Source organism: Brachyistius frenatus, unplaced genomic scaffold (genome assembly GCF_029030835.1).
Source record: "Brachyistius frenatus isolate BFR_SWC_R1_liver_20210118 unplaced genomic scaffold, ASM2903083v1 Contig_34, whole genome shotgun sequence".
NCBI lineage: Eukaryota > Metazoa > Chordata > Actinopteri > Embiotocidae > Brachyistius > Brachyistius frenatus.
Window position 1 is genome coordinate 3,658,849 of NW_027210633.1, and position 25,127 is coordinate 3,683,975.

Below are 25,127 nucleotides of genomic sequence, written 5' to 3' on the forward strand. Positions count from 1 at the left end.
TAAGCAGCAGCAGTCTTGTGTGCTTAGTTCTTTAAAACCACAGTTTTAATGGTGTCCTTGAACGACCCACTTCGTCCCCCAGTGCGCTGATGTGCAGCTGGCTGTGTTTAAGGATACATTTCCTATAAGGAGAAATAAACATGACAGTACACGTACAAGCTGCTCACCTGCAGCACACGTTACGCTTCACGTATCCTGTTTTTGCGGAAGATGTCTGAAGTGGCTGCATGAGGCAGCGGGAGCGGGACCGTGCGCTCAGGTACGCGCAGCCAATGGGAGCGCAGAAGGGAGTGCTCAACAGCGAAGAGGCGGTCCGCGCCGGCACAGACACAGCACACCTTCAGATGGAGATGAAGTAGCAGCGGCAGTCGATCAACCGAGCGACGACAGCGCCTGAACTGCGGATCCGGAGGTTTTCTTCAGGGGGGACAGGTGACAGAGCAGACCGAGCGCGTGAACGTCCATCGGTGGAAATTACTGCTGTTTCACTCCCCACACTTGCCACAATAGATGTTACTCTACTACATGCATTTTGATCTGATCATCTAAGCCCAGTCCACCAAGATGGAAAATGCTCACACTAAATCGGCGACTGAAGTTTTAGACAACTTCGGTGTGAACGAAAACACTGGGCTGACTGTGGAACAGGTCAAAGTCAATTTGGAGAAATATGGACCGAACGGTGAGTAGTTTTATAAATTATTCCCCCTCTTTATTTTAGTTCAGGTGCTGCGTGTTGGAGCCTGTATCGATTCATTTGCCAGGAAATCCCTCCACTGCCGTTATATTTCAAGCTGAGGCAGATCGTGCGCGTAAAAAACAATCATATTCCCTGTGGCGCACAGTCAGTGGAAATGGAAGTGGCACATTCAGTGAGACACATTCCTGTGTTGAAATCATGCAGCCACATCACACTGCTTAAAGTTACTACATCTGGAGAGGGAAGGAGCAATCCAAATCAATTCCTTTAACACTGATCAAGTGCTGATGCAGCTACTTTTTAAATTCAGTTTGTCCCACGAGGTCGCCTCATGTCAGGTCGCGTTTGAAAGTAAAGTCAAACGGCTGCGACAGCAGTTCCAAAAGAAAACCCCAAAAAGAGCTTATATCTCATCGAAAACCAACCCTCCCCGACTTTGTGTCTTGACTCGGTGTGTGCAGTTGGGTGTGTGTGAGGACACACATCCCTGGCTGTCATGCAGGGATCAGGAAGTGCAGAGCAGGGAGGCTCAGGCTGCTGAGGAGGAAGAAGATGTACATAATGAAACAAAATCTTGAACAACCTGTTTTCACTTTCAACAGTTGTTCCTCACATGGCCTTACTTTATAGTTCAAATTACAAGATAGCAAAAGGAAAAAGATTTCAAATGGACGATTGTAGGGTGATAAAGATCACAGAGAATCTGGTGTTGGCTTTCAAAACACGAATTAATATGAATATATAGCTTCTTTTGAGCAGTGTGGACTCTCCACACACACGCAAACACACACACACACACACACACACACACACACACACACACACACACACACACACACACACACCAAAGTCTCCATCATCTTTTACCTATCTACACATACTTGTGCTTGACGGGCACTTTTGTGCCGAGCTCGGACCTGACATCAGCACACCTTTCCCTCCTGGCCTGTCATTTGCATGTGCGGCCAAGCTGTGGAGCAGAGCAGCACATTGTGCCAGTCAAACAGTGGCCCTTTTGTTGCAGCCAGCCACTCTACCCAGGGGCTTGTGATGACTTCATGGAAAAAAAGCAACGTCTTGCCACAGATAAGATCTCTTTGCTTTTAGCTGTGAACTTCCTGCCTTGTGTGAGCACGTTACAGATAAAAACTGAAGGGTGGGGGGGATACCCGCTTCCTCATTTGGGTCTAACTGTTCAGGGGTCTCCATGAGTCAAACATGTTAAAAAAATTAAAATAAAAAAAAAATAAAAAAACTGCATCAGAGTGGCTGTAGTTAGTTTACAGTTGCAGAGTAACTGTTACGTTTACATTTAGCTGTGAAATGGCTCCTTCCTCTGCTCACAAATTACAGATTTTGCAAACGAAGCAAGGACTCCATCGGAGCCTTGCTGTTTTGTTCCAGCGAGCACCCGTTCAAAGAGGTTTGAGGATGGTATGGTTACCTCTCTCCCATTGACATGTGTGCACTGACTGGTTAGCAGGATCTCATTATCAGCAGGATCATTAACCCAAAACATGTCCTCATGCGAGGTCTCCACTCTGCTCAGCGTTCGTCTCAGTTTAGACACGAGTAGGCAAACAGGAGGTTAAAATTACACTAAGTGCTGCTCCAAGTGTCTGCATGAGGAGGCACGGCCATGCTGGGAAGATGGTGTGACATGTTTGACTCCTCCGTGGGCCTGGAGAGGTTTTACACACTCGCTCCGCCTCTCGATCTCTGGGATGGATGAGGGAGTTTAACCTCGGAAACATCAGAGAACTGTCTGCTAGCTGTTAGCCGTCCCTTCGATTTAAAACATGACCAGAGTGTGTCATCTGATTTACTATACAGATCATTTATAAGTAAAAAAATGATGTGAATCCTCTGTGAGGTTACATGTTTTGGCCTGGTTATCTGATTGTTTCACGGTACAGATGGCAACATCCACTCAAACTGTACTATCCATTTATTTGTTTAATTAGGAGGAAAGGATTCAAATGATTACTTTGACCTTTTTTGGTATTTATTTGTCTTTTTATGATGTTTTGGTCACTGTATGTAAAGACAGGGGAGTAATTTGTATGTGTATGTGCTGTGACAGAGAAACCCTCCTGAGCAGCACCAGAGTTTCTGACCCTCTCTTCTTTGGAAGTTTAGCTTATCCACCACATCTGGGTGGGCTTTTCTACAATGCAGTCAGTGCTGAAGAAAGAAAAAGAAGAGAGAAAGGGGCTGGCCTTTTATTCACACCTTCCATTTATGATCTACGAGCAGCTCGGTCATTTCAAACTTCACTCACACACACACACACACACACACACACACACACACACTGAAGACATCCACATAATTTACTGTAGAGAACTATACAAGCACCTCAGTTTACAAGACGGTTTATCACTTTCATTTTGAAATAGTTGGTTCTGATGAAGTAGAGGCAAGAGGAAGTCATACATGCACACACACACGCACACGCACACACTTTCGCCCTCTGTGTGTATGTGTGGGTGCACAAAGAGGGTTTGTGCTGTTATGGCTTGTGGTGCCTGATGATTGTGTCCTGTGCACTCGCAACCTCGTTTTCAAAGGTGCACGGCATTCGTTTTTTAGAAAGTGTCAGTAAAAGGGCATATTGTTCCCATGAGCAATCAACCTTTTTTTGTTGTTGTTGTTGTTGTTTTTTCATGGGGGGGGCCTCTTGACAGCAGTTTTCAGAAGAACTGACACTCGGGGGAAGAAGTGTCGAGGGAAGATGACCTTTATCACTGAAGACTTTAATTTATTGATTAGTCTTCTTTTCTAACATTTAAGAGAATTTCCAAAGAGAACTTCATCCATCATGGCTTCAGACTTTAAAATGTTAGAATATAATTGAACTAAGAAGCATTTTTAAACAAAGCATGTTAAATAAATCACTTTTTTACTTTCTTTTAAATTACTCTGCACAGCTGGACAGCCTTTACATTTAGTCTGGGTTGTAAACATGTTCCTTGACACTCCTTCACAGAGAGTTGCGCAACCTATTCAGGTTAAACAACGTACTGGTAATGTCATTACACCATCATGATACAGTGTCCAATGTTAGATACGATGACTCTCAGCCAGGTAATCATGCTTTCCAACCAATCAGCCTGTTCATCTCCCCCAAACTCTACTGAGCCTCTGTTTATTTTAGCTCTTTTCGTTGATCCCATGATGAGACCTGTGCACATGCTTTTCAAAAGTGGAAATACAATAAACCTCTTGCACCTAAAAGATGTTTGTTTTCTGTCATTGATGCAATCCCAAAGGTACCAGACTGCGGTGTTTGTGATCATTAGGGGATGCCATCTTTGTCAAATTAGTAAATGTTGCAACACTTTTTCCACTCCGTTTTCTGCCACAACTGATAGTTACAACTTCCTCTGATGGGATCTTACTTACAGGGTAGTTTCGACATGAAAGCGGCCTGACTTACTCGCTCCTTCATTTGAAATACGAGAGAAGTTGTGCTGTTTCCTGCTCCTCCTCCTTCACACCGATTCACTCATGACTGCACATTGCAGCTCGCTACTCAATCAGGGGCTGCCGGCTCCCACCTTACTGAAAATTGTCCCGTTGACAGTTAAGCTGTGGTAACGGTATTGGCGTTATGTGGGCTGAGAAAGGAGAGTTAAGTCGTAGAAGGAAGTCATTTAAAGTCCTTGGAGTGTTGAGTCACTTCCCTGTTCTAGTGGGCTCTGTGTGTGCCTGCCCGGCTGCCTTCAAAGTAGCTGCGATCCTGTTCGAGCTTGTCACTTGTCTTCTGCCTCCTTCCCTCCCACCTCTGCATTTGTCAGTCATCATCATGCCCTGATGTTAAGATGATGTTGAGTCGGCGGGCTCGAGCGTGCTGCCCGGATGCTCTGCAGCAGCACAGTTTGGTCCACCGAGAAGACGTGTGCTTTAAGGTGTTTGTGTTTCAAGGAGTGTGTGCTGCACATCATGTGTCTGCCTTCAAGGTGTACCATAACGGGGTATACCATCAAGGTGTATACCACAAAGGTCATCAAATAGCATTTAGAGCGAGATAGAGGCCTGTCTGTGCCGTCTAATGAGCTGAATGTAAAATAAAGAGTGCAGATCATTGGTTCCTGGAAAAGTAAGTCAATACTACAAGAGTTAGGTATTTGGATATGATGGCTAAATATACTTTTTCCACCTTTTCAGTCACATAGTCCATTATGACACGCTGCTTAGTGCATTTTATTCATTGAGTTTAAGTGTAGTGACACTACCCTGTAGTAAATAAAAATAAAATTCACTATGAATCTATATTTTAAGATAAAACTGATTTTTAAAGGGTAAAATTGTTGCTAAAAAAATCCAATGAAAAGACAAAGCCCTGAGCCAACAGCCAAGTGGATATCTTACTTTGCAAAAACTGTCACAAATATGCACTTTATTTCTTGAAGGATAATTCATTTCCTAGAAGAATTGCGCACTGTGTTTTTTAGCAGATGTGACACGTTAACACGTGCATTTTGTGGGATTTATTTCCAGCTGAAGATTTGGTGCTGTGGTGGTAAATAGTAGTAGTAGTAGTAGTAGTTGTATGGCACGATTTATGGTCTGAAAATAAACAACAAGACGCAGGCTTGTCATCATGATGGAATATATCGACCAGTGAACCAATGTGGCTAACAGATGTGGGATTTTTGTTGCTGTTTGTATGTTTTATTGTCATTTTGGAAAACAATTGAGAATAAGATATATCAGGTGTTAGCTTCACAAACAAAATCTATCTGTAGGATTAAGTCAATGTTGATGTTAGACTTTTTTTTTATAGGTTTGTTGAAAATGTAGAATATCATTACAATTAATATTATTATGGCAAATCAAAGGGGGCGTTTAGGTTGTGTCACATTATCATTTACAGTAATATACATCTCTACTGTCTGTGTGTATGCATTTTTTTTAGCTGTAGCTAGTTTAAATTGTTCACGACTTAGATCAGCCTGTGTTTCTTCACTGATTAGATCAATGAAGTTGTACTGCACCAGGCATTTGATTGGATAAAAGTGTCGCTCTGGTTTCTAAACCTAGAATAATCCTCATAAATAGCCTGGTGTTAACACAGATATTTCAGTCTGCCTTTAGGGGGATTACAGACTTTTTTTTTTTTTTTTTTTAATTTTTTTTTTTACAGCATTCAGCTTCTCCAGTTGGCTACTGGGTGGCTGGGTGCCATCCTCCTGCCCTGTTGAGATGTTAAAAAAATGGTTCCTTACACAGCTGTGACCTTAAAGAGGAAGCTTTGAGCCCAGACAAGATATCAGCTGTGTGCTAATCATCTCATGCATGTCCTGTTCTGTTGACAGGCCCTTTTTCTATTTCCTCTGTAACTGGTTAGCAGAGCTGATCACAGAGAGTTTTAAAATGTGGGGCAGGACTGTCTTTTTATGTGTTTCAGAGTGTTTATTTAAACCTGAATCGAATGCAGGCTGAGCAACATGTGTGTATGGACAGTAAATGCATAAATGTAGATGTCGTTTCAGAATTTATGGGGTGTGCATTTTCTAATCCGTTTGACCAAACCATTTGTTGTTTGTGAAGTTCCTAAAAATATGAAAGCAGAATATACAGGCCACTCACATGCTTGTGTAGCTGTCCCAGATACACTCACAGGTCAAATATGAGTGATGCTGCAGTTTGATTTCAGTATGCACTATCCTGTGCAACAACCAAAGGAAAAACCTAGTCTCTTTTTCCCTGACCACAGCTTGATGACGTCACAGACAGTCCGGCCAATCAACAGCTGCTGCAGCCACTGAACTGAGTCTTGTGTCATTTGCTATCTTAATCGGCTAAAAAAGATAAAAATCTCTACTTTGATATGAATTCTCTTCGTCTGACATGACAGTCTTTCATGGATGAGCTTCACAAAAGAAGTTCTTTCAGTGCAACTTTGACAGCTGATGTTTTCTGTGTCCCGACGTGAGGAGAATTACAAGCTGAATCAGTAAATCAGATGTAGCGACTGAAATGATATTAATTTTATTGAGCAGGACGTCTTACTTCTTTTCCACCAGTGTACTTTTTCCTGCTGTGCATGTTAATGTGATTCACCTCTCACAGAAATGAACCCATTATTTCCTTCCTTTGTGGACTATTAAAGTCCTTTCAGAGTGTCCGTCTGGATGTGTCAGCAGGTTTTAAACCTTTGTTAGTTGGGAAAATGTTCCTGCAGATCGAGTCTCATTCAGTCTTTGTGGAAAATCTACTGTGGACTAAAATTAATAGTAACCTTTTACGTTTCATTTGACACTTTATGGTTTGGTGCTTCAAAAAACTTTGAGTTAGTATTTCAAAATAGTTACAAAAACAAAAAATATGTCAGAATATTTTATAATACATTATAAATATTTCTCATCATAAATAATAGCTGGTTCTAAACTCTACTGGGCTTTCAGTGACACTTACAAATATAAAATACTGACTAATATAATTGTAATTGCTCTCAACCATTAAAAAAACGTATTAACTGTTCCTTAGTTGTGATTGGTAATATCTCCTTAAAGTGTTTTTGTCCCTGCTGAAAGCACAGCTGCAGGAATGGCAATGGTCCGTCGGGTCGTCCTGAAATACAGACTGAAATGTATTAAACAACTGGATTACTGTAAAACTTTTATCAGACATTCATGTTCACTGATGGATGAATCTGAAGGAATGTAGGGATTCATCTTTTAGCGCCACCGAGATCAAATGTTTTACTAAACCAGTGAAATCTCAACATGTACTGGGAGGATTGACACAAACGTTTGGTAAACATTTTCATGCTCCTTCAAAATAAGCTGTAATCACATCAGAGATCCGCTGACTTTTCATCGAACACCAAGTTCAACATTTTCGTCAGTCCAACAGTTTGGTTTATGACTTGATCCCTATAAATCCAGTGGAATTTCTATGAGCATTAGTTTGTGTTAAGAGCTAATTCATATTTGTTAGTATTATAAAGTAAGGTAAACATTAGACCTGGAAAAAAATCAGCATTGTAATTTTGTGCATTGGGAGCATGCTAATTTTAGCACTTAGCTCAGGCAATCATTGTGTCTGTACATGTGTCATATCGCATGTTTCTGTTATGTACTCTTGACAGTGTTGTATTGTCTCAATTCGCACACTGCCGTTCTGCAATATCTGGAAATAACCATCAAATTTGAATGCATCACCCACCAACATATCTGCCGGCTCTTTTCATGCTCTCTCTTTCATGCACACACACAATTAACATGCTAATGGTTTCTATCCAACAATAGTATGGAGGTGCTTCGTGCAAAATATACACTTTTTTTGTGGACGTGCACAAGTTATATTTGTATAGTATTGTATTGTATAATAGTGGCAGCTTCCTCGGCTGCTACTGATTGGAAATACTGTAGCTTTTTGGTCCCTTTCTTAACACTACGTAGCCATGATGGCCACCGTTGATGGTGAAAAATGCCCAGTTTTCCATCACAGTCATGAGTATACCATTGAGGTACGAACAGTGCACCGCATTTTTCCACACGTAATTTGGGACACAGCATTAGTCTTGTTTTGTTTGAGCAGTGCAGCTTTCATCCGATATGACGGACTTCTTTAATGACTGAAGAGTCGCTGCATGTGACGGCTTCATGCCCTTGTTTCATTATGCTGCAGAGGAATGATTGTGAACTCGGTACGACTGCCCTCGTTTGGCTCTCATGGGTTGTTTCTCAGAGGTCTGCAGAGCGCCTAAAGATAGCTGCTGACACTCGCCCACTTGCCATGGACTGTTTGACTTCCTCGGAGAAGAGAGCCCCTCTGATATTTATGTAAATGAAGGACACACTGACTTTGTCTGCCTGCGACAGACAAGGTCTCTTCTGCAGTTACCTGCCATGCTGTGCAGCAGAGATAATAATGTTAGGGTGGACAATGAGGCGCATGCATTTATCATTCACATTTGATGTGGTTAATGCATTCCCCGACCTTTTCCGGTGGGAGAATGCATTAGGAGATGGAGTGGATATAGGAAGCTATCATTAGGGGTTACCATCATGGTATTTATAGGCCTGTTTTACATTCTCCTGGTTAGTGGATGGAGCAGGATCCTGGAGTCAGTGGAGTCAGACACAGACCTGCTCACACTCAACCAGCTGGCTGACTGTGAGCTGCTTATTTGGAGGCGTGTCTGCTTGTCTGCATAGGACCACTCCTGCAAATTGTGTGTTAGCAGCCTGCAGAAGCCACAAAGGAGCTTATCTACATCTGAATGTGTGGAGTTTTTGGTGCCTGCAGTCAAGAGTGTGCTGCATCAAGGCCCTGCTGATTGTATAACAGTTATTCTTGGTAAATTTTGACGGACACTGGAACATTACCTTGTGAAACGCTTATTTCCAAGCAGCCTTCATGAGCCAAGTCGCCATGGTAACTGCTGAAAAACGTTCTTGTTTTTTGTAGTTTTCACAAGACGGCCTGAACTCCAGCTCCTTAATACAGTTAAACCACAGTCACATGTGATGTTTTACTGGGGGTCCCACTAACTGGGGCTGTAATTCCTTGATGGACTCAGTCAGAGTAGACCAGAAGAGAAAGAGGAGCTGGCACTGAGAGGTGCTTTATCGGGAGATTGTTTGCAGTGTGGATTGATTGATGGGCAGTTTCCTGCTTTGCTTCTTGACTCTGGATGCAGAAACGCTGTTGCTGTTGTTGGCAACTGTCTTCAGGAAGTGTCTCCCCTCTGCTCAGAGCTGCTTGATTTTTCTGCTGAGTGTAAACAGCCTCTTTTATTCATTGTCTGGGTCGGCTGGGAGGGAGGAGGAGGCGGGAGGTTCTGTGGGGACATGAGAGAGAGAGGAGAGGGAAGGAGGGAGGGAGGTGGGAGGGAGGTGAAGTCAGTGTTCAGGAATGTGCCTGGGCAAGCCTGGGGTTGACACAGCCCAGATGACTGGGAGGGAATCCTTGGCAGAGGGAAGCCGGGGAACCCCATTCAACACCTCCAGCTCTTTCCCTTTCTGTAACACCCCCCCCTTCACCCTCCAGTCTGTCTTGTCCTTTCAGTCAGTAGGTCTTTGTCTCCAGCACTTGAGTTGCAGCCAGCCTGTCTGCCATAAAAACATTATACAACCGGGGAGGCACAGTAATGGGGAAACAGGCTTATGTCAGACTGGTGGACCGTGGAAAACAGCAGAACCCAGAACCCACTTCTCCACATTTCTGCTGCTGCTGGCAGAATGCAGCCAAAAGTCCCCCAAGAGTTCAACCTTGTCCAAGCTGAACTCTGAAAACTCTCCAGACAGCAAGAAAAGCTATTCACAGTGACTCATCAGCTATTATTACACAGGCAGAGGAGGGTCTTCTGTGGAGCAGAGAGATGACCTCTGCGTAAGGCTCAGTCTCCCCAGGAAGGCTGCTTTTTAATAGATTGTGCAGAACTAGTAATGTTCAGCAGACATAGACTTTACAGCCTATGTAACTACATCTGTGTTCTTACACATATGGACTGCAAAAAAGTGTTTATTACAAACCAAATTAAAAAAGTTATTCCACCTGAGATCTTATTGGGCAAACCTGAAAAAAATTACCAGATTGCTTTTGATGTCTCTTGACCACCGAGAGAAACACCTTATATATTAAATTATATATTCAAGAAATCAAGTACAATTTCTTTCTGCCATGCACTTTTGTTTTTGGAAGGAGGCTGTGGGCTCCCATCATGGCCCTTACTCTTTCTTTGAGACTCTGTTGCTGTGTGGTCAAAACATGCAGAGGAACAGGAGGTTTCCACTGCTCACAGCACAATCCTGCTGTCATTTAGGGTTGCTGCCCACTGCCTTCTAAATATAGCATCTTTTTCCTAAATCATTCTGTAGTGAACGCTGTAATTGAAACTTTTACTCACTCCATATATAATAAGCATTTCTTGTAGATGTTATTGAGGTATTATTCTGTGGTTGAGACTCTTAAACCCACTTTTCCGGAAAAAAAAAGATCATGAAAAACTTTGACTTTAATCTCAGACAGATGCAGAAAAAAAAAATCAATCAGATTGATGTTATCAACTTAAGTTTTTCACATGTGATGGATGTTGTTTGTTACAGTGGACCTGTTCAGTCATACCTTTGCTAGGACTGGATGAGGACCTGACAAATTCAGTGACTAAGCCTGTCTGTGTCATTGTGGTGACACTGATAAACAGTACTTGTCAATTGGAACATTTTTAGAACATGAAGGATGTGTTTTCTGCTCAGACCAGTGACTCATACATGTGGTGGGTGTTGTGTTCTCTTGTTTAAATCAGGGTGGATAAGATGCTTACCTTGTCTCAGAGTGCCAAAAAATTAAATAAATAAAGTCAAAATTCTACTTTTCCATTTAAACACGGATAAAAAAATGAGACGATGATGTGGAAAAAAAGAGCAGCATGTTTGGATTCATGGGTTTGTTTTTGATCTCAGGAGGTTGCGTAGACTGACTGCTGACACTAATAAAACTAAGTGTCCAGGCTCAGGCTGCACCATGAATGTCAATGACATCAACTGATTAAGAAAAAGTGTAGCCTGGACAAGCATTTAAAGCTTACCTTTTATTTTGAAAGTCATTTCAGATAAAGCTCCAACCATTGATTATTTTCCTTATTTTTTTTAATCTTTGAAATATTTTTTCATTTAACTGTAAATGAAGTGACAAAGGTTGGGAAGTAAAAATAATATTCCTCAGTCACTCCAAAATGTTCTGCGGTGATTTAAGCAGAAAAAATACAAAATTCTCACATTTGAGAGGTTGGAGCTAGTGACTGCTAAAAAAAAAAATTCTTGGCAAAAAATGTTTAATCAAAACTTTTGCAACTTGACTAAGATAGTTTAGGAATGTACACCTTTTATAGGTAGTGACCTTTTTGAGTGAAGAGAGTATATTCCATACGAAACAATTAATTTGATGGTGCGTTCATGAGCAGCATGTATGTCAAACTGGGAATACTCCACTGAGAGAGAGGGAGGCTTGATGTCACCTGATGTGGCAGCAAAAAGGAAAATCATAAAGGTGAAATGGACAGACTTGGTTAGTCTAGCCTATCTTAGTTTGCTAACAGAACATAAAAAGAAAGAGAAATGTAGTGTACAAATTTTATTGATTGGTTGGTTTATTGATGATAACAAGGTTGGATGTCACTTTTCTGTTTTCTGACGGCAAATATAGAGCAGAGTTTTTGGGAGCGGCCATGTTGTCTGTTTGTGAACGCTCTCAAATGGTAATTTTCCAAATTACCAGCTGCGCGAATACACAGTAAGTACTGGCAGAACCTGTTTATAACCAGTAGCGGTTTCTTTTAAAGTTAAACTGAATAATACGAGGTCTGAGCTCTCTCAAATTTAAATATGTCTTAAATCTTTGGTTGTTTTGTCTGACAAACAGACCAAAACACAATCGGAAGTGGCCAGCTTGTCCTTTGAAAATATATGTTGAACATTTTAAAAACTATTTATAGATATTTTATGGACCCAATTATTAATCTAAGGACACATAAATTGATGATGAAAATACGTGTTAGTTGCAGCCTGAGATTTTCAAGATTTTGTTGCAATTGGAATTTGTTACAGGGAAATATGAATTCATAAAAAGATATTCATTCTATGAGATGACACACTCCATCTGGTGCATTGACTCCCATCAGTGATGTCAGTTTACCAGTCCAAGATGAGCAATCATACAAAGGTTCATGAAGACGTTCATTACAATGTCTGTATTGTTTTCTGAGAGTTGCTTGTGCAGTTGATAATGGAGACTTGTAAGCATCCACAGTTGAGAGTCCATAGCATACCTTAGAGTTTGTAACAATGTGACTGCAGACAGTAATGCTCAACTTGGAAAAACATCCGTGTTGCTGCGATGCTCCCTGCATGCAGCATTTAATCATCATAACCAAGCGGAACAATTCTGCAGAGCCGTCCGTACGTGTCTGCGCATCTCAGAGTCAGGCTGAGTTCATCAAATGTATTAACTAACCTTGTCTTTGTCCTCTCACCCCTCACCCCCACCCCCACCTCCAACTCCAACCTCTCCACTCTCTCCGGCCCTGCGTGATATGACATCCACAGAGCTCCCGGCTGAAGAAGGTAAATATTGATCTTTGTAATGAGCTGTGATTCTCCTCCCTTTACTATCTTTACTTTAGTGTCTTGAGCCTGGATCTTTTCTTCTCTGTAGACTGAGGGGTAAACTTTGGGCGTGTACACTACAGCACCTTTCCACCCGTAGACACACACACACACACACACACACACACACACACACACACACACACACACACACACACACACACACACACACACACACACACACACACACACACACACACACACACACACACACACACACACACACACACACACACACACACACACCACTACTCTTCTGTAAACACAGCATGAGTCTTGCTTTATCTGTATTGGAGAGCTAATGTCAATACATCTTGTAGATCATATCCACCCTTAAGCATGAGGACACACTCTAAGTCCTTTACGCTGAAAGGCTTGAACTGTAGATCAAGTGTAATGGATAAAGGTGTGTTACGTGTATTTGCATATTTCAGGCAAATCCCTGTGGGAGCTGGTGGCGGAGCAGTTTGAAGACCTCCTGGTCAGGATCCTGCTGCTAGCTGCCTGTGTCTCCTTCGTAAGTACCGCCCAGATAATTCAGATGCCAGTGGCTCTCATCATATTTGTTTTTGATCTTTATTCTCAAATTAACCCCTTTGGGATTCGAGACCCTAACTGGACAATGGTCTGGAAATATTCACCTAATAGACTTCTCTGTTGGCCATCAGCAGCTTTATTCCCCTGTTAGAACTCTGCGTAACCCAGTTTTAGGTCTGTTTTCAAGTGGAAACATGTGCTTTACAGGCTTTTCCACCCAGTGTTGATATGGTTTCAGTGAGGATAACAGACACAGTGCTTCTGCCGAAGTAGAAATTAAACTATCAATCAAAACTCCCTTTGCTGCGGCGCCTCTAACTGTGACCCTGGTTGCAGTCGGGAGGTGGTGAAGGTCAGAGTGGGGGGAATCCTGACTGCATAATAACTTTTTTCCATTTATTACAGCACGTCCCCGGTGTCTCTGGATGGAATTGCTGTTTCTATTTCTGACCGTAGGAAAACTGCTCTAAAAATGTATATGACATAACATATCTGAACCGGTTCCTCGTGTCAGTGCAGGGCCTCGGAGTGCAAGTGTGGGCTGTAACTGCATGACTCTGGAGAGTTGGCTCCCTTTTCCTTATGTAAATCCGGCTTCCCTCACTTTTTAATAAGGGTGTTTATAGTGGAACAAGCCCCTGTTCCACTGCCGCACAGACCCTGATGCTTTACAGTGTCATCGTGGCCTGGAATGGTTTCAGCTTAGTAGCCAAAGCGAGACTCCTTGTGACCTAACTTCTTGATCTGACTTGAATTCAAAAATATGTCACACTCCAGAGCAGTTTTTCTTATAACACACATTTCTGAGCTTGCCTGTAGACGAATTATATTCGTGTAGTCCTTTTTATTTCCTTTTAGCTTTTGTATTTGGGCTCTGTTTAGTATTCTTCCAGTATAATCTGGGAGTGGCTAAAACTGAGTGAGCTGGAGTTCAAGTTAAACCCTGACCGGGACTCATTTGGCTGTTATTTTAAATATATTCAAATTAAGATTATTAGATTCTCCTGCTTCCTTTGCGTGAACCAACAGTGAAGTTCATCTGTTCATATTAAGGCCAAATAGGGCAGGTTAGGTGATGTAACGAAACTCTATATTCTGTATATGTGAATAGATTTACAGCAAAAAAATGGAGAATTTAATTCACAAACAGTTCAGGGAGCTATATCCTTAAATGTGCCTCAATGTCTATTTTTAAATTTTCAACTGCTGTATGTCTTTTGAAAATGAAAGTAATTTAATTTAGCTGAAGCTACGTGTTCAGCAATACAACTCTTTGGTTGGGAATTATTAGAAAGCCACATAAGCCACCTGAAAATCATTGCACTTCCTCACTACGTAAGGTTGAGCCACATTAAGGGAGATTAACATATTATAGAAAGGGACTTAAGAAGTTACAAACGATGAGTCTAAAGATGGTTTTCTGATCAATTTGAGATAATACATTGTTTTTCCATTTCGCTGAGGCCTTTGTTTCCTAAACACTAGAGACGTTCAGATATAATGGGCCATCTGTCAGTATGTGTCTCTGCATTCAGTTATGCATGTGGGGTGTAAAGAGTGCAATGTTTAAAGCTATAAGAGGAGGTTTATTTTGGTGATGAGGCTTTGATTTGAAAACCTGGTCCTTAAACTGAGTTTAATTCGATCTCAGATTGATAAATGCACGCAGTTAAGCTTCCACCAGATTCCCTCCTTAAATTCTAAAAACCAAAAGACCCCCACTCTGCTCTCCATTTGAACTCCGACTCAGTGTGAAAGTAGGAGTTCGGTATTCAAACCGCTCCCTGAATGTGTGCTGTTTGTGTAACATGTCTTTTGAACCGTCCTTTACTGAGAGCGCTGCCATTGTTGCCCTCCAATCTCGGCTCAGCCAGAAGGGAGAGTTACCGTCCCAAATGATGGTGAATGATGAGCTATCGACCGGGCTCAGGCTGCCGTGACGTTCACTCTGCTGCTCAATACTCTGAAGAGAATATATTCTTCTATCATTTCATAAGCCCCATCAGATCACTGGAAAGTAGAGATGCTTTATCCACCTCTCTGCTGCTTTTGTGGTGCAGTCATTTTGTCTCATTCCATCTGCCATTAACAAAATGGTGGAAACAGGAGAGATCATTTTCTGTTTTTATCTTTTAACAATAACTTTGTAGCTTATTATAACAATAAGTAATAACCATCTCTGCATTCTTTGTCGAATCCATGTGTTCAGTTGTTATCGAACTATGTCTAGTTATGGAGAAGTGGCAAAGGCACAATTGATTGCATGACTGCTTGGAACTGAAAAGGGTCGTAGCTCGCAGCAACAAACTCGCAATGAAATATCACCCGACTGCAAGTTCTTCTGAGCTTTTTAGCATCTTTCAGCTTATTGTTTTGGTTTCGTAGCCTGCAACGTTTCTGTTTTTACTTACTCTCACTGTTCTCATCAGAACCATTTTTCACCCACAACAGACAGTTTTGTTTTCCATAAAAAAAAATAAAAAATCGACTGTATGCTACCCGCTCAGCTCCAAATGATGGATGGATAAAGTTAGCAACTAGCTTGGGAACACGGTAAAATATGTAGCAGCTACAGAAACACGTGTTTTTCTAAGAAGTTTGTGAGCACAAAAACGGAGCTGCAAACGGAGAGCTGAAATTGGACTTGCATTCAGCAAGTGGCCAGAAACATAATGACAAATGAATGCTAATGCATTTCATAAGTGATAATTCCAGCTGTGTTTGTGAGTAAATATTTGTCTCTGTCTTACTCGTAAACAAGTATAATGTTTTCAGTCAAACAAACATCAGCTTCACTAATTTAGCTGTTAAACTGTCACGTCATTTTTAGCACTCTTTGCTCACGGTCATCTACAGAATCATCCTAAATGACTGTGCACCACCAAAAGAAGTGGATCTCACAAAATCCTTATGTAAATGTCAATTTGTGTGTGACTTCCAAAAACCTTCCAAAAGTTTTGCTGCACCGGATCTAAACTGAGCTTCGTAAGCTTCCTGTTTTAAATGAGTCCAGTTCATTCAGTATAATCCCAATGTCTTAATTTGGCCAGTGACCTCACTTCATTTAATTTTTTTTTTTTTTGCCATTGTCCTTTTAGGCAACCCAACATTGTGTGTGTGTGTGTGTGTGTGTGTGTGTGTGTGTGTGTGTGTGTGTGTGTGTGTGTGTGTGTGTGTGTGTGTGTGTGTGTGTGTGTGTGTGTGTGTGTGTGTGTGTGTGTGTGTGATTAGAACTGCATGGCTTAATTACATTTCTTTTGAATCCCTGCAGCTATTGTAAAAAAACAACATGGATGTCAGATATGTACTGCAGAAGAACAGGCTCGGACCTTCCTGCCATTTGCCAACCTTTCTTTTGAGTGTTGGGTTGTGAATAGAGCACACTGAGTGGACCGCTACTCGCCCCAGCTGCACTTTATCACCTGCTGTTGGCTGTGGAGGTCAGGTTATTACTGCAGTCACTGTAGTGCAGATTCCAACCAGAGGCTTCTGTACCGCAGAAAAGTCCTGCAGGTTTCCGATTATCTTCCAAAAGCAGAAATAGTACTCTAAAAGGAATGCATAGTTGAATAGACAAAGGTAAGCTAATGGAAAAATTTGTGAAATGATAAGCAAACAGTAAACCAATGGATTAAAAGCTTAAATGATTAATTTATTAAATATGCTGATGGATAAATGGTTGAAATAATGACATAAAAGTAATGATACACGGTGGAAACAGATAGCTCAAAGTTATGCATAAGCAGTTGAAATGGTTTGCTAATAATACGTCACTTAGTGGACAGATGGTTGAAATAATAAGCTCAAATTAATGGATAAACAGTTGAATAAATTTCAAGTTATTGATAAATATAATGTCCATTTTCCTGCGGCTCCAAGTCGTGGTATGAATACAAACTGTCAGTGCTGGCGTACTTGAGTTCGTCGGATAGGACTGCGGTGGTACATCTGACATAAAATACATTTACTTCTGAAGGGTACACACTCACTGGAACTCAGCTGCAGCTGCTTTGTCCAAATTATTTTTTTAGTTTGAGTGTTGTTGCAGGAAAATCTTGGGAAAGAAAACCAGACACTTTTTCCTCCCAATGTTTCAAAGAAAACTCCCTCTGAACATGTTTGTGAGCTTCCTCGGGACTTCAGGAGTGGAGGTACAATACTGTGTTTTCTAATGTGTTCTGTATGTTCGTCTATTGCAGGTGTTGGCTCTGTTTGAAGAAGGAGAAGAGACAACCACCGCCTTCGTAGAGCCTATTGTTATTCTTCTTATCCTCATTGCAAACGCTGTTATTGGGGTCTGGCAGGTGAGATACACTCTTGATGCTCTCTGTGTGAAGTGTACAAACACATGTTGGTTCTTTCCATTGAGTGTTCACATTTCTACAAAGGCTCAGAATTGTTAAGGAGATAGGGAAGTTAAAAACATCCCGTCTCCCTGGAAACGTGGATTCATGGACCTTTTTATCTATGAACTTTGAGTTGAAAGATAATCAGAAACAAATCTCATCGCAGAACAGTGTACAAAAGAAAAATTCAAACATATTTTTAAACTCACTAACTGAACGACACCTCAACCTACAGTTGTATTTCCTTTGCTGAGATTTCTGCAATTCCTGAATTAGACTGTATTTTGTAATAAGGAACACAGAGAGGCAAAAAGGTCTTCAATTTAAAGGTGAACGGAGAAAGTTAATAATAGAAGAAGGGTTTAAAATTTCGCTGCCTATTAAGGTAAATGCATCGATACATAAATGAAAATATAAATAAATGGCAATTATATGAATGAACTCTGCTCATTTTAAATGCATATATGACCCACACATATACGCACACACGTACACATAAATACATGTATTTATATATATACATACAGATACAAACACGTACACACAAACTTACCTCACTATATTTGAGCACAAACAAAAACAAAGTTTTGAATTGGTCCAAGATTCTCAAAGTATCTTAAGAAGGGTGCCCAAATATATAAGACATATTTAAGAACTATCCATGAACTTTAATCACAGTGACACCATGTTAACATGTGTTAACATCTGTATGTCCAAATAACACATTGTAGTGGGAGAAGACAGGTCAATAGTGGAACAGCCGAGCGTGTGTGTGTCGAGTCAAAACATAAACAAACGATGGAGCTCATGCAAAATGCCCTCATGCAGCTCATACTCACTTTGCTGTTAGGAAACAATGTAACAAGTCACTCCTCAAAGCAACACGTCAACACACACTGGAGTCCTGAAAATTCACAGAGAATTTCATTTTCATTCTCTTAGTGTGTTTGTGTTGCCTTTTTTTTTATGATACTATGTGCTTATTGACTTGTTCGTGCTTACATTTATTGTAGAGCATCAATCTAATAGCAAATGTTCAAACTGTCCTTGACATGACTTTCTCCTCCTCATATCTCTCTCTGCACAGGAGCGCAATGCAGAGAATGCCATCGAGGCTCTGAAGGAGTATGAACCGGAGATGGGGAAGGTGTACCGCATGAACCGCAAGGCTGTCCAGAGGATCAAAGCCAGAGACATCGTCCCTGGGGACATAGTGGAGGTGGCAGGTTAGTCAAACTCTTACTGTCACTCACTGAGGCTGATTTATGCTTTGTCTACCTCCAGAGGACTCTCACTGCTGTCACCCTGTTGCCTGTATGCTCCCATTGGCACAGAAAGGCTCAGAAACACACACTCACACAAGCCTTTGCCACCCATTCATGAGTCTGGAAACACTATTGGAATATCTCAGACTGGATTACATAAGAGTCTTTTCCCTGGATGTGCAGGTGCCAGGGCTGCTATCCGTGTGTGTGTGTGTGTGTGTGTGTGTGTGTGTGTGTGTGTGTGTGTGTGTGTGTGTGTGTGTGTGTGTGTGTGTGTGTGTGTGTGTGTGTGTGTGTGAGGTTCTCTGCAAGTGGCTGTGGTCACTCCTTGTATTTAAGGCCCAGTTTAAGTTTTCCACAGCTTTCCCCCCTTCCCTTTGCTTTCCATGCTCTCAGTCTCACCACCTGGACGCTTCTGGATGTTTGTCAGCTCCTCACTCACACTCCCTCCATGTTACATGCACATACAGACAATTCCCCTGCTGTAAACTCGCCCATGTGTGGGCAGCCTCGGCTAAAAATAGTCTTGTTGTCACTCTGGCTTCAGAACATCTGTGTATGCCAGAGTTAAATGTGCACAGGCGGCACCGAGGAGATCACTTCGCCGTCAACATGACCGGTTTTTGGAGTGTAACCCTTGGCTTTGCACGGCTGGTGATTCGCCTCATGTGGCTCAGAGGGATGTGTGGGAAAGGAGGGAGGGCTCGGCGGGGAGGTGTGTGTGTGTGTGTGTGTGTGTGTGTGTGTGTGTGTGTGTGTGTGTGTGTGTGTGTGTGTGTGTGTGTGTGTGTGTGTGATCACAGCGTTCATTCATAATCACAACACAGAGAGGCAAAGAGAAGGATTGTACATGCTGTAGCGTAGCCTTGGCTTTCAGCAAAAGGTTTGAAAAATGAAAATGAAATCATCCATCCAAATAAACGAGGGCTCTCATGGCATTCCCCGCAGGTATAGAATGAAATCAAATTCTCTGAATAATTTCTCTCGTTATTTAAAGAGAGACTAGTTTACTTTAAGCTTAGTACACATGTTTTGTGTTCTCGCAATTTGGGGTTGTTATAGCCGACATCCTCGATCACACATGCGTGCGGTCACAGCCAGACGCAGACAAGCCCACACAGGTAGTGAGCACCAAAATGACTCTACTCGGCCCCCACCTACCGCCACTACCATCACAGCCACTGTCAACACCAACGGCGTCACCATGACAACACTCCCAGCTCCGTTCGGCTCATCTCCGTGGCGCTGAAGTTCACGAGCGACCGAGGTTATAACGACACCTGTGATGACAGCACGGAGCGGAGAGAGATGTGGCTTCAAACGAGCCATCTGCTGTTTGGAGAAGGGGGTTGATATTATATCTGACTGTCAGCAGCTGCTGGATGGATCCAGGATAGATGTCCTGTTGTGGGATAAAGAGGAGGGGGCTGTGCAACAATACTGGCTACTACTTTTAATCAATGAAGCCCGTCCCTAAAAAACAAACCAGTAAAATAAAAGGAAATCTATTTAAAACAACTTAGATTTTGATCTATAGGTTAGACATTGTGGGGAGTGATGTCACCTTAGCACAGTTTATCCACTTTTCATTTGTAGAATAGTACCTTATTGGCCTGAAACTCGTGAGGTCTATGGTTGACAGAGAAAAGGCAGTTTATTGATTATTAAGATAATTATGATTATGATGATTAAGTCTCTGTTGAAGATAAAACACAAATTAAAGTTTCAAACCCAGCTAGTCTCAAGTAGAGTGCATTCATTATCAAAGTTCACAGTGATGTTGTGCACCCTGCTGCATTTTTGTAAAATATACAAAGTCATATATCAAGCGCTTTGGTCATGTTGTTGCTAAGCAGTTTTAAACAGGGGTAAACAGCTGAGGTAGGTGCTGCACCGCACTCTCCTCACTTACTAAATATCAGGGATCTTCAAGCACACCCCTCGGACTGAACCATGCAGGGATACGGTGACAAAGAAAACAAATCTTTCATTTCCTCTCTTCCATTGATTTTCCCGGGCTTTCCTGTACTTCACATGAGCCTGCGGTTGTTCCACGGGAACTTAGTGCCAGGGGGTAAAACAAACTGCATGGAGGTATTGGAAAAGGACACTGTTGACCACAAGTGCCTTTGGGGAAGGAGAAGAACATTAAATATATTTACTCAAGTTTCCACCGGAGCTGCCTGCCTGCCTTCTCGCACGCTGCCAGCGATGCCAGCCACAGTTACAACACAGTTGTGATTTGCGCCTCCACTGGAACTTTCCTGTTCTTTTAATTATTATTTTTTTTAAATGGGTTGACTGATGCGGTCAGGTTGTCAGGAACTCCTGGAGGGATTACACAGAACCTGAAGAGAAGAAACCTGCAACAAGCCTTTCCCAGTAACAAGTCACTCCAGAATATTATGCAAGACAGTCAGATTTAGTTTGGAACCAGTTTTACCAAATGGAAGGAGAGCTTAGCCTGCATAAACAAGCTGGCTCCATTTGTTGTGATCAGATGTGCATGTGTTACATTCCAAGTTATTAGTGAAATCTGAGGTATGATGATGATTTCAAGTGCTAACGAGAACAGCCGGACAAATTCTTATCTTTATAATATTTAAAAGTCTGCATATCTGAAGACAACGTGACTGTATTGGTATTAAATGTGTCTTCGAGCACATGGAGAGTGTCTGTGGGAGGCCATGGCAGAAAGGGGAGCAGGAATCTGTGGGTAGGCGTTTAAAAAGCCTTTCGGCCAGTCCTGCTACGGTGAACCTGTAGCCCCCAGCCATCTCCCACACAAACACAACTCTCATTCTCCCCCTCCGCCTCTCCCACTCCTGTTCTCTCACAACCAGACAGAGAAATGGACGGAAATGAAAGTGGAGGCTGTAAAAGCTCCACACATCTCTCTCTCGCTCTGTCCGTAGTTTTTTTTTTTTTTTTTTGACAAATTCCCCTCGAGTCTCAGAAGTCTGAGCAAATGTCAAGAGGCGATGATGGAGGTCAGAGAGAAATGCAGTGAGATCAGACTGAGGAACGTTCAGAAACTAATCAGCGTCTGACTACTTTGAAAAGTTTTTACAGTTAAGTGTGCCCGAACAGAAGAGGAACTGCCTATTGAGTGTCTTCTAGTTTGTGAACGATGAAAAGCAGAAATTCTACAAGATGTCAAATCGGTTTCAAGCTGAAAAATCATGAGAGATTTACTGCCGAGTTCTTGTTTTTGTTGCGATTAACGTTGAAGAGCAGTGACGGCTGAGGACTCTGAGCTGGCATTAATGAGACACTTATTACACCAAGTAATGAAAGGTCTGTCAGGCAGGAAAGAAACTACTCAAGAGTGTTACATCTGTCTGGAGTGTTCAGAGCAATTTCCCACTCCTCTGCTCTGAGATCATTGTGCTGCATCAAACAATCCATTTTTCACAAGCCCCCTCCCTCCTGCTATTGTGAAAATATTTGCATGAAAAGTACATTGTAAGTCTCTGATAAAGAGGAAGTAATAACCATTTAGTTTTGGGGTATTCGATGCTTAAAATGCTCTGGCTATGAAATACGACTTTAATATTCAGGCTTAATAAGCCGACAATTACACTGGTGGAGATGATGAAATGCATCTGATACGTTTACTGCAGGGTTCGTCTGTAGTTTATGTCTGACGTGTGTGAGGAAGGGGTGAGGTGCAGAGCAGAGAGGGAAGAGAGAACAAAGGGGAGGGGGGGTGGAATCGATCATTTTAAAACAGCAACGTGAGTCTATCAAGGTTGTATCGAACTGTTGTTTACCTGCGGCTGCAGCCTGAGACTGGACTGCACCTGCCGCTGTTTCTTTGCTCAAGGATTTATTGTTTGAACATAGACATCCAGTAGGGTGTAACTGAGTGGTCACCTGCAGCAGCAATCGCAGACACAAAGAGACTTTCCTGAAGGTTTAAACTCAAGGAAAATCTTCAGAGAGCAAGTACACATGGTCTCTTCACTGTATGTATATTGTTATGTACTATTGAGAAATCCATGGCACCCAGAAGGTGACACTTTTGTAATCATAAGTAATCTTCTGATTTTCACTTGATTTACACAATTAGTTGACCTCTATTTCCCTGCACAATAACGATTTTGAAGATTCCCTCACTTTTCCTTGGAGTGAAATATTTTTGAACTATTGGATAGATTACTATAAACTTTGCTACAGATATCTTAAAAATACTATGATTATAAAAATACTACTGCGTTACTTTGTGCTTAATAATTGGCAAATGTTAGCGGGCTAACACACTGAACCCAGATAGTGGACATGGTAAACATCATACCTGTTGCACATCAGCATGTTAGCATTGTCGTTGTGATAGGATGGTGGTATACAATACTAATGTTAACAGTTAGCTCAGACCATCACGGCCTCACGGAGCTGCCAGCATTGCTCCAGACTTCACTCAAACTTCAACAGATTTGCCTTCTTTACATTTTTTTTGATGTTTATTTTTAGTAATCATTTAGTAAAATGTTCTGTTTTTTTTCTCTTTTTTTTTCTTTATTCTTTTTTGATAGTTGGTGACAAAGTGCCTGCTGACATCAGAGTGACTTCGATAAAGTCCACCACCCTGCGGGTGGACCAGTCCATCCTCACAGGTATTCCTCCTTTCTCCAAACAGCCCTGCTTTCACAGAACTGTGTGACGTGCTCCCTTGTAACTTTATTGTATGAACTTAATTGTATATTTTTGTAATATTGTCTGCGATACTCTCCTCTCCTTCAGGCTGTGACTGTAACTGTGTTTGGTTCTAATAATCACCACCTGTTGCACTCCCAGATCTAATTCTGTACTGTTGTCTTGCCGTGTTTCCTTTAGGGGAGTCTGTCTCTATCATCAAACACACTGACCCTGTTCCTGACCCCAGAGCTGTCAACCAGGACAAAAAGAACATGCTGTTTTCTGTAAGCACACCTCTGCAGCTCCCTGAGTCGAGCTAATCTTCTCCCTTCATATCGGGAACGGATATCATCAAAGACAAAGCTATACAACCCTGACATTTGATTGTGTACTTGGATGTAGTTACTGCAGTTCTAAGAAAGATCATATCACACAAGCTGTGTGTACATTTAACTCTTTGCTCCTTTTTATTGGTGACTAAATGATTTGATTAAATAACTGATTTGGTGAGAAAGAGTTTTAATAAAAATCAACTTTCTTTGATTTCCAATTGGACAGATTTATTTCTGCTACACCTCCCCATACTGCTACACCTCTGTCTTTGTTTCCTCAGGGCACAAACATCGCTGCAGGCCGCGCCATAGGTATTGTAGTTGCCACAGGCGTCGCCACGGAGATTGGTAAAATCCGTAATCAGATGGCATCCACAGAGCAGGAAAAGACGCCGCTGCAGAAGAAGATGGACGAGTTCGGCCAGCAGCTGTCCAAGGTCATCTCCCTGATCTGCGTGGCCGTGTGGGTCATCAACATCGGTCACTTCGGAGACCCCGTCCACGGCGGCTCCTGGGTTCGAGGGGCCATATATTATTTTAAAATTGCAGTGGCCCTGGCTGTGGCCGCCATCCCTGAGGGGCTGCCCGCCGTCATCACCACCTGCCTGGCCCTCGGCACACGTCGCATGGCCAAGAAGAACGCCATCGTCCGCAGCCTGCCCTCAGTGGAGACCCTGGGCTGTACCTCTGTCATCTGCTCTGACAAGACAGGAACCCTCACCACCAACCAGATGTCCGTCTGCAGAGTAAGTGGCAACCAGGAATCGAAAAAAGGCTTTTGTTCAAATTAATATTTGACTGCTGATAGTACAGTTTAGCTTAGAGACCTATCTGTTATTGTATTCCTTTAACACAGCTAAACCGATGAGGAGCAGAAACTGGTGTATTAGATCTCCACATCCCGTCATATTATAGACACTTCTAAAAAGCTTCTGGGAATTCTACAAGGCTTTGATCTTCATCATTAATGCCAGTCTGCACAGTTCAGCCATCTTTGAGTTTCAGAGCAGCACCCACAGCTCTACAGTATATCACCAGATCAGCTCACACATGCACAGTGAAAGTTTCCAAAATGTCGCGTCGCATGATTAAACACCGTACAATGATCCATGTCCTGCACGGTTCTGTAGGATTTGGTGTATAAATGGTATATATATAATTACACTGGACAACAAACACCAGAAGAT

The 25,127-nt window shown here is 42.1% G+C and overlaps 1 protein-coding gene across 2 annotated transcripts in view; it reads left to right on the forward strand.

The window, feature by feature from the left end:
- The first annotated feature begins 325 nt into the window (after positions 1 to 325).
- The window catches only part of atp2a3 (ATPase sarcoplasmic/endoplasmic reticulum Ca2+ transporting 3), a 42,622-nt gene continuing 17,820 nt past the window's right edge, over positions 326 to 25,127 (forward strand). For both annotated transcript variants that reach the window (XM_069700731.1, XM_069700730.1), the window contains exons 1-8: positions 326 to 682; positions 12,763 to 12,780; positions 13,257 to 13,339; positions 17,559 to 17,663; positions 18,793 to 18,931; positions 23,506 to 23,586; positions 23,807 to 23,892; positions 24,222 to 24,686. In XM_069700731.1, coding sequence (XP_069556832.1) covers positions 565 to 682; positions 12,763 to 12,780; positions 13,257 to 13,339; positions 17,559 to 17,663; positions 18,793 to 18,931; positions 23,506 to 23,586; positions 23,807 to 23,892; positions 24,222 to 24,686 — 1,095 coding nt within the window. In that variant the 5' untranslated portion in view covers positions 326 to 564. The remainder of the gene's footprint in view (positions 683 to 12,762; positions 12,781 to 13,256; positions 13,340 to 17,558; positions 17,664 to 18,792; positions 18,932 to 23,505; positions 23,587 to 23,806; positions 23,893 to 24,221; positions 24,687 to 25,127) is intronic.